The 10,662-nt window shown below is 45.5% G+C and overlaps 1 protein-coding gene across 19 annotated transcripts in view; it reads right to left on the reverse strand.

The window, feature by feature from the left end:
• Window positions 1-6,035, reverse strand: part of LOC110501039 (CUGBP Elav-like family member 2) — a 221,329-nt gene extending 215,294 nt beyond the window's left edge. For 5 of the 19 annotated variants that reach the window (XM_090214078.1, XM_090214062.1, XM_090214077.1 and 2 more), the window contains exon 1: window positions 5,795-6,035. In XM_090214078.1, coding sequence (XP_090070204.1) covers window positions 5,795-5,847 — 53 coding nt within the window. In that variant the 5' untranslated portion in view covers window positions 5,848-6,035. The remainder of the gene's footprint in view (window positions 1-5,794) is intronic. The other 14 variants (XM_090214066.1, XM_090214072.1, XM_090214065.1 and 11 more) reach the window with 6 other exon arrangements.
• Between the last annotated feature and the right edge of the window lie 4,627 nt (window positions 6,036-10,662).

The raw sequence follows: 10,662 nt of genomic DNA on the forward strand, positions 1-10,662 counted from the left end.
ACCAGCAGACTCCATCACCATCATCTACCCTCCTCAGACCAGCTCCTTCCACCAAGCCATGAACCAACCCTCTCCATCTCCAGAGAGAAGACTTGGCCTCTATTGGTTGACCTGTCATGACACTGATTATTGCTTGTTGTTTTTTTGCTCTTGAACTGCTTTGAGATTCTATGAAAGGCACTATTGAAGTTTAATAAATTATTAACATTATTATTGTTATTATAATACCACCTGTATTATAAGATAACTGATTATGGAATTGGCGTGAGATGTAGGGGGTCCATGGGTGTCTTTTGACTTAATGGTGGGAAGAAGTTTGGTCTAAATCAGATGTTGGGTACTATATTTATTGAATATAATGTGAATCCTATACATTAAAGGGGCCAAACTGGGTGCAATCATTTTTAAATGACTTTTGAACAAAATAATGTTGCAAGAACAATATGTGATAATGATGGGTGTCATGCCCCTCCCCTGTTCGCATTCTCTCTCAGTCTCTTCCTCCCCCTCCTTCGTCTCTCTCACGGTTTTATCCAGCTTGCTGAGCTAAAATATGTAATGATCTTCAACTGATTCCGGGGGTTTGACGTGGAAGGATTCATCCCCCTCTCCCCGCACCCCCCCCCCCCCCCCCCTGTCTGAGCCATTCACACAGAACACTGTATTGTTCGCTGCGTTGCAGTGGTACAATACCCCCCGCCCCCGCGTCACAATGCTTTGATTGACAGGGGTCCAGCTGAAGAGTGAATCGCCGTGGCGACCGGAGTCCATCACAGACGAGCAGGCCAACCGACCTCTCTCCGTCTACCACCCTGCCTGGTTTGCTCTTCACCTCTTTCCTTTCTAACGCCACGGGTCAGAGTGGCTTCATCACTCTCTCCATTCATCACTTTCACTTTAACAACCCTGTCGCAAAACAATAAACAGGTCATTGCATTACCCAGGCTTACAGTTGATGTTTTGTTTCAGAGGCCCTCTTAAAACACTGAGAATAATGCTGAGCACATAATGTCCATTTCCAAACCAGAACCACTAGGTTCAGGGTTGGCGGCAGGTAGTGGTTAGAGTGTTGGACTAGTAACCGCAAGGTTGCTAGATCAAATCCCCGAGCTGACAAGGTAAAAATCTGTCGTTCTGCCCCTGAACAAGGCAGTTATCCCACTGTTCCTAGGCTGTCATTGAAAATAAGAATTTGTTCTTAACTGACTTGCCTAGTATTTTTTTTTAAGGGGGCCTCACTCTCCGTCTCTACCCAGCCTGGTGTCACCCTCCTCTGGCCACACAATGCACATCCATTGGGGTGCTGTCACGACTTCCGCTGAAGCCGGTCCCTGTCCTTGTTTGGGCGGCGTTCGGCGGTCGACTCCTCTACACCAGCGACACATGGGCATTATTACAGGTGCAGATTAAAAGACCCAAGCCAGGAGCACAGGGTGGATTTAGAGTCAGTGTGTGTAATCCTATGACCTGCAGGGGTTAGCAGGCTATGGACACACACACACACACACACACACACACACACACTGCAGATTTAAACCGCATCAGACAGACACTAGCCTCAGTAATTAGATAGATAGATAGATTTGTGTCTCGGGGATAAAGCTACATTGAGTCGGATCCACAGTTAACTGGATTAATTAAAACTAACACTGGGTCAAATGCTCAATGACCCCCCCCCCCCCCCCCCCCCCCCCAAATCCTCCAACCCCCAACCCTCGATCCTCCGACTCCTTCATCTCTACCCAAATCCCCCACTCATTACACTCCAAAGGGTTTCTACATGAAGACAATAATTGTTTATTGTTAAAGCTCTCTCTCTCTCTCTCTCGCTCTCCTTCTCTTTGGATTATTCCCGGATTGGCAGGCATCAGAGTTCACATCCAACAGTTACTTAACCAGCCCTGTAATAGAATACAAACCGGACTTCTCCTCGCTCCCTAATCTAATAACAGACCTACCTTGTCATTGGTCCGTGTGTGTGTGTGTGTGTGTGTGTGTGTGTGTGTGTGTGTGTGTGTGTGCGTGCGTGCTAAGTGTAATTCTGGATGTAATCGGGTGGAATTAATAAGCATGCCGTTTCTCATTATGGAATAACTGTGCTGCTCTTCAGAATAGGAGAGGCTGACTACGAGAGCAACAGACAGGCTTTACACCCCACAACAATGCTTTGTTACACAGATAAACTGAGCTGTGTGTGTGTACGTGCGTAGACGGTATATTTTTGTCTGGATGCGATACCTGTGTGTGTTCATGTGTGTGTGTGTGTGTGTGTGTTCGTGTGTGTGTGTGTGTGTGTGTGTGTGTGTGTGTGTGTGTGTGTGTGTGTGTGTGTGTGTGTGTGTGTGTGTGTGTGTGTGTGTGTGTGATAAATGTATGATAGTCAGATGGAGCTGGTGAAAGGCTGCAGCAGCCACACCATGGAGTTGATCAGATAAGGATGAAGTAAGCTGAGGTCCAGCCAGAGGGCCAGAGGACCAGGGGACCAGAGGACCAGAGGACCGGGGGACCAGAGGACCAAGGGACCAGAGGACCCAGAGGACCAAGGGACCGGAGGACCGGGGGACCGGGGGACCAGAGGACCAGGGGACCAGGGGACCAGAGGACCAGGGGACCAGAGGACCAGGGGACCAGAGGACCAGGGGACCAGAGGACCAGAGGAGGGTGCAGATGTCCACATCCATCTGGAGCAGCAGGCAGATTATCGTTAAGACACAGATCGAGAACCTTATATATAATACTCTGTTTCGGTTGAAATCGGCACATTCAGTACACGTTGGTTTTCTAACAGTCTTCCATATCAAAATGTTATTCTCCTTCAGCACCACTCACCTCCACACAACCTCCCCTATCGGTCACACATCAGATACATCATATCAAACTAACTTCAGTAGATGTATTTCCTATTAGATCTTCAGGAATGTGTCCTCTGACAACAGCAAATGAACCCACGTTCCGTACAGTGCAGTGGGCATGATGGACAGTCATATGCTGAATGCTCCCGGAATGAGAGCAAAACAATATGGATGTGAGACCACATAATCATCTCAACAAACTAAATCAGAAGCTACAGTGTACACAACATCCAAGATAATACAGTGTACACAACATCCAAGATAATGGAGAGACTGTACTTCTTTGGTCCTGCATATTATCCAACCACACAATAACACCATGCACAAATCATACCACGCCACGGGGAGTGCTGCTTATTGTATGTGACGGAGTTGTTTGGGACTGTCGGTGTCTTAATGGTATGTGTGTGTATGTTAGTGAAGTATGTGTGTGTGTGTGTGTGTGTGTCTGTCGGAGGTGATCCTCATTAGGGAGATGCGGCTGTGCCTCGGAGAAGAAGCACAGAATTGCTTCATTATAATACACTAAGCTAACAGTGAAAGAGAAGAGACAGAACGAGAGAGAAAAAGAGAAGGGGGGTAGATAGAAGAGGATGTGTGTGTGTGTGTGTGTGTGTGTGTGTGTGGAGGGCCAGCCCTAAGCTGGTCTTTATTAAGATGCTCAGTCTTGAGAGACGGACAGCTGCTCCTGCAGCTAATCTAAAGCAGCAGAGGTTTAATAAAGAGAGAGTGAGACAAATACCCCTCCATCACTCCCCTCCTCATCCTCTCCCCTCTTCCTTCATCATTCCCTCCTCATCCTCTCCCCTCATCACCCATCTCTCATCCTGTCCTTCAACAAACAGATTACATCCCTCAATGATCGGGGCCCGCCCTCCGCTTACCAGCGCAGTGTGTGTGTGTGTGTGTGTGTGTGTCCACTTAGAAAAGAGAGACTATTTCATACACACATTCAAAAGTTGACTGAAAGGTTGAGAATTCCATTCCTGATATACTCAGAAATACCAACTGCCTACATATTACAAAGATTCTCTATCACAGGAAAGACAGGAAATAGCCCCCGTAGAGAAACAGTGGGTCATCCTCCCCATCTTCACCTTTTAATGTGAGTGTGTACGGGTCAGTGCCACAAGCCATTTCATGCCCCAGGCTCCATGGGGCCATCACTATATAAGGCTAGACTGACATCATCCCGTCTTCACAGGCTCACAGTCACAGCAGCAATAAGCATGTTCTTTAGGGTTCCTGTGATAAAAAAAATGTATCTATTCCTGATTTATTGATGAGGAAATTCTAGTAAGTAGTAAGGAATATGTATATAGGGAATGATAAAACAGAGGACTTTTTAAGCTCTGCATGAGATTTCTGGAGCCTCGTGCTCCATCCTCACTGTGGCTTCTCAAAAATAGAATTTCAGAATCAGAACTAGACCATCTCTGCTGATGAGGAGTCCGTCGAGGGAATTATCATGACTTATTTAGTATTAAAAGTCTTCAATATTCAAATTCCAGCATTTAAAAGTCACAAATGCCGACTAAAATGTTAAATGACAGTGAATGCATAAATACACATTTTGCAGGTGTAGGCTATTAGATGGTAATATGAAGTGTTAGGGTAGAGTGTTGGTGTAGCCCAGGGCCATATATATTGGTGTAGCCTATTAGTGGTGTAGCTGTAAGACAGTCCTGGAGGAGGGAAACAGAGAGGAACTGAGCAGAGGACCACAGGTGCAGGCATAGCTGTGGGAAGTAGTTTGGGGGTGGATGTCGCTAATACAGGACTATTAAAGCCCCAGTGGAAAAATACTTTTGTGGAAAAATATTTTTTTCAGGAACATTTTCTTTTTTTCCCCCCAGATTTTTCAGGTGGTGCTGTAAACACCCATCAGCACCCCTACTTCCAGCGGCTCTGAGCGCAGGTAGGTTATTTTCTCAGCTAGCTTCACAACATTCTTTCAAGAAATGACCCCGCTGCGCACTATAATGAAAATAGGCTACACATTGCTCCGAAAATGTGATGTGAAAACTTGAAGCAACAAACGTTTTTATTCCTTCAGGAGGTGCAGAGATGGAGTGGAGAAACTCAACTTCCATTGTTAAGCTAACAATGTTGTGTTTAAAAAAACTTTTAAAAAACATGCCATGTTTTAGGCTAAACTGTAAATGACAGTTTTTCATAAACAAAAGAGAGCTAAGTGAAGGGGATATAAACTTGCAATAAATGTCCACTCAATGCATCCTTTGCAATATATACGTAGCCTATATGACTCCCAAGGCGTTGTGATAGCGCAGCTCTCAAAGACAGTAGTCTAGGCTAGACGGGTCGGTGAGGATGATGATGGTGCCCATAGTCTACAGTAGGTATCGGCAACTGTAAATTGTTGAGGAACTTTGGGGTCCACGGTGCGAGAGGGAAGATCACCAAGGGTTAATAAGATGGAGGGGCTGATGAGCAGCTTGCATTCGTCCGACACGACAGCAGAAAGAGAGGGGGAGAAAAGAGAACAAGAGCTTTACCGAAACAGGACCCGACATCGCAAAAAAAAAAAAAAACTGCCGAGGGCGCAGTATTGCTGCTGTACTGTAGGTAGCATTGCTAATGTACCTGTAGACTTCCAGTCATTGTTAACAATGGCTCGCAAAACTACCACTAACTTCCTTTATAGGCCTACTGCATGCAGAGGCATACAAATGGCATTCACGAGTTTATTTGACTCTGGATAAGTATAAAAGGAGATAAATGCCAGAATAACGCATTATCCCTTTAAGCCAATGTAATGCAAGGGGGCACGTCCGCAGAACAAATCGCTACATCCATTCACCAGCGATAACCCTTTGCCACCCGCGTCCCACCCAGCACCGCACGTTGGGTATCACAACAATTCCCTCCTATAATTTCTGCTGCATTCACAAGGCGAGCTAGAAAACGGGACTTGGACTTACCTTAACACGTTCCAGTTTTTCAGTGGGTCCAGGTCTGAAATGATAGAAACCATTGTTGACTAGCTAGCAGCACGGGGCGCGATGGCTGAACAAAAGCGGCGAGAGCTGTACTCCGTCTGCAAATGACAGTAGCGCTAGGATGCAACTCGTCCTACTTCTTGGTTGTGTGATAAGCGCTGTCATAGCTCTCTCCCTCCGCCCCCTGCTGAAAGCCTGCGCTCTGCCGCTACACACAGCGACCGAATTCTCCACTTCTCCAGCCATCCCCAAAGCCTCATAAAACAACAATATAATCCTATACAGAACAAATTAGTGACTATTTATTCAAGAGCACTTTTCATCCAAAGCACCGGAAATTGTGTATTTACAATAATTACCTAGGCTATAATATATAATTAGATTTGCCCAGAAATAACATGACATATGCACACAGCACATCCTGTTCAACTCGTTATTTTAAATAGGCCAGGTTCACTTAGCCTAATGATTATCGACAGGGTTACAATTAGATCACACAATTTGTTATTGAATGTGTCCTATTTCAATTGGTAGCTGTGGTAGACTTGCCTGCATCATCTGTCCTGTTTGACTTGTTTTACATTCAAATCAATGTGCAAATTCATGCCATACACAATGTAATCGGGGAAAAAAAGCTTATCCTCAACACACAAATGATAGGCCTAGCATAACATTGGCTATGAACAAATAAGAAATTCCACAAATTGTTATTACAGGTGGCCCAATAGGCCTCATCGCAAATATTCAGAGAGGTAGACACTGCATCTATAAGTTATGTTCAGTAGTAGCCTGCTTATCTAATGGAGCAGGGAAAATATACTGTGTTAGGCCATCTCCATCTATTTTCATTAGGCCAAAACACTGTCATTGCTCACTTCCTGTCTCTGGCACAACCACATCCTGTTGATGAAAGTCAACTTTCCTCTCTCCCCTCTCAGCCGATGTGACACTGCTGCACAGTATGACTATAGGCTGCAACATGGCAAAGGACCAATGTGGAATAAGAAAAAAAGGATGTCAGGATTTTGTTTCTAGCCACATAATCAAATCAAATCAAATCAAATTGTATTGGTCACATACACAGGGTTAGCAGATGTTAATGCGAGTGTAGCGAAATGCTTGTGCTTCTAGTTCCGACAATGCAGTAATAACCAACGAGTAATCTAACTAACAATTCCAAAACTACTACCTTATACACACAAGTGTAAAGGGATAAAGAATATGTACATAAAGATATATGAATGAGTGATAGTACAGAGCGGCATAGGCAAGATGCAGTAGATGGTATCGAGTACAGTATATACATATGAGATGAGTATGTAAACAAAGTGGCATAGTTTAAAGTGGCTAGTGATACATGTATTACATAAAGATGCAGTAGATGATATAGAGTACAGTATATACGTATACATTTGAGATGAATAATGTAGGGTATGTAAACATTATATTAAGTAGCATTGTTTAAAGTGGCTAGTGATATATTTTACATCAATTCCCATCAATTCCCATTATTAAAGTGGCTGGAGTTGAGTCAGTGTGTTGACAGCAGCCACTCAATGTTAGTGGTGGCTGTTTAACAGTCTGATGGCCTTGAGATAGAAGCTGTTTTTCAGTCTCTCGGTCCCAGCTTTGATGCACCTGTACTGACCTCGCCTTCTGGATGATAACGGGGTGAACAGGCAGTGGCTCGGGTGGTTGTTGTCCTTGATGATCTTTATGGCCTTCCTGTGACATCGGGTGGTGTAGGTGTCTTGGAGGGCAGGTAGTTTGCCCCCGGTGATGCGTTGTGCAGACCTCACTACCCTCTGGAGAGCCTTACGGTTGTGGGCGGAGCAGTTGCCGTACCAGGCGGTGATACAGCCCGCCAGGATGCTCTCGATTGTGCATCTATAGAAGTTTGTGAGTGCTTTTGGTGACAAGCCGAATTTCTTCAGCCTCCCGAGGTTGAAGAGGTGCTGCTGCGCCTTCTTCACGATGCTGTCTGTGTGGGTGGACCAATTCAGTTTGTCTGTGATGTGTACGCCGAGGAATTTAAAACTTACTACCCTCTCCACTACTGTCCCATCAATGTGGATAAGGGGGTGTTCCCTATGCTGTTTCCTGAAGTCCACAATCATCTCCTTAGTTTTGTTGACGTTGAGTGTGAGGTTATTTTCCTGACACCACACTCCGAGGGCCCTCACCTCCTCCCTGTAGGCCGTCTCGTCGTTGTTGGTAATCAAGCCTACCACTGTTGTGTCGTCTGCAAACTTGATGATTGAGTTGGAGGCGTGCGTGGCCATGCAGTCGTGGGTGAACAGGGAGCACAGGAGAGGGCTCAGAACGCACCCTTGTGGGGCCCCAGTGTTGAGGATCAGCGGGGTGGAGATGTTGTTACCTACCCTCACCACCTGGTGGCGGCCCGTCAGGAAGTCCAGTACCCAGTTGCACAGGGCGGGGTCGAGACCCAGGGTCTCGAGCTTGATGACGAGTTTGGAGGGTACTATGGTGTTAAATGCTGAGCTGTAGTTGATGAACAGCATTCTCACATAGGTATTCCTCTTGTCCAGATGGGTTAGGGCAGTGTGCAGTGTGGTTGAGATTGCATCGTCTGTGGACCTATTTGGGCGGTAAGCAAATTGGAGTGGGTCTAGGGTGTCAGGTAGGGTGGAGGTGATATGGTCCTTGACTAGTCTCTCAAAGCACTTCATGATGACGCAAGTGAGTTTAGTCGTTTAGTTCAGTTTCCTTAGCTTTCTTGGGAACAGGAACAATGGTGGCCCTCTTGAAGCATGTGGGAACAGCAGACTGGGATAAGGATTGATTGAATATGTCTGTAAACACACCAGCCAGCTGGTCTGCGCATGCTCTGAGGGCGCGGCTGGGGATGCCGTCTGGGCCTGCAGCCTTGCGAGGGTTAACACGTTTAAATGTTTTCCTCACCTCAGCTGCAGTGAAGGAGAGTCCGCATGTTTTGGTTGCGGGCCGTGTCAGTGGCACTGTATTGTCCTCAAAGTGGGCAAAAAAGTTATTTAGTGACCAGGATGGTTATGACACAACGGTTATGACACAACGTGGCGGTCTGGAAGGACCTTGACACAGATATCATCCCAGTTCAACACAGCATTTTGGTTGTTGGTATTTCTTTGTTGTGTACTTTGTTGATTTCTCAAAATACCACTACACGTAGAAAAAAGAGTTCCAAAGGGTTTTGTCGGCTGTCCTCATAGGAGAACCCTTTTTGGTTCTAAGGAGAACCATTTTTGGTTACAGGTAGAACCTTTTTTGCTTCCAGGCAGAACCATTTTGGGTTCCATGCAGAACCCATGGGCTCTACTTGGAACCAAAAGGGTTCTACAAATTGTTATCCTATGTGCACATCTGAAGAACCCTTTTAAGTTCTAGATAGCACCTTTTTCTAAGAGTGTACATTGAGCCTTAGCTTTATCAAAGACTTGATTCAACAGACCTATTTCTTCACAGGGAGTAAGGATACGGAAAGGCACCGTGGTTCTCTTTCATCATGTGAAAACACATGCAATCTAATGACTCACATCCAAGACAACCACTTGCAGGTCTGAATGATCAAATAGGTGTAACTTAGCAATATGGTAATAGCTCCACCGATGCGCCTGGTTGGCTAGGAGGGGTTCCACCATGGTCTTTGAGATCTACAGAGGGAAGACAAAAAAATGCCATGTTATTATGTGCACTTATACTGTACGTTCCTGCATCCACTACTACAGTCCCTCTGGGTATATGTCTGCTAAATGACCTACCTAAACTGTTTTCATTTTAAACTTCAGAAGTCTGTGGTTCTTTAACCTTGCACATCTTGGAGTGGTTATATAGCACATGTACTGTATGTAATTGTGAATGACATACACACTCCCTCCGATAGGGTAGAATAGCAAAACAGTGTTCTCAAGGTAAAGACATAACAGTAATCCAAAACTACAGCCTCCCTCTCTCACCAGCGAGAGAGCCGATGCTTTAAATAGACTGAATTGAACATCTGCAGACTTCAGACTCCGGGAGGAGGAAGGAGAGTTGACAGCATCTCTCTATCTTTCCCGCTCGCTCCCTCTCTCTCTATCACGTGCATGCACACACATACACACACACATGCACACACACACACACACACACACACACACACACACACACACACACACACACACACACACACACACACACACACACACACACACACACACACACACACACACACACACACACACACACACACACACACACAGCAACAGATCAATCAGGTTGGCTCTTCACCAGCACGGTTTTAATTTCTGCATAAAATCACGATAGTGGGCTTGAATTCTTAGGTGTTCACGTATCTAAAGTCTGACACTAACACGCAAATGCACACACACGCGCGCGCGCACGCACACACAGCGGCAGGTAGCCTAGCGTTTAGAGTGTTGGGCCTGTAACCGAAAGGTTGTTGGTTGGAATACCCGGGCCGACAAGATGAAAAATTTATCGATTAGCCCTTGAGCAAGGCCCTTAATCCTAATTTGCTCCAGGGGCGCCGTACTGCTATAGCTAAAACAACACATTTCACAGTATCTATCTGGTGTATGGGACAATATAACATGTCTTTTTTTCATTTTTTCAAAAACATTTCCCTCTGGCACATTTCTTTGAAACATTCAGGCCCACCGGAAGAGAGAAGCCTGAGATTTATGACATCAAACACATGTCATGTGCAATTCAAATCTTAACAAGGTGACTGCATCTCCAAACCACCCACGGAATATAGATTCCCATTTTACCTCAATTCATTTAGGGGGTCGGAAAGGAGGGAAAAAACGAGGCAGAGGGAGAAAACGGATGTGGATGAAATAAATATGGGG

The sequence above is a fragment of the Oncorhynchus mykiss genome, chromosome 21 (assembly GCF_057628025.1).
Source record: "Oncorhynchus mykiss isolate SJ-2025 chromosome 21, ASM5762802v1, whole genome shotgun sequence".
NCBI classification, from domain to species: domain Eukaryota; kingdom Metazoa; phylum Chordata; class Actinopteri; order Salmoniformes; family Salmonidae; genus Oncorhynchus; species Oncorhynchus mykiss.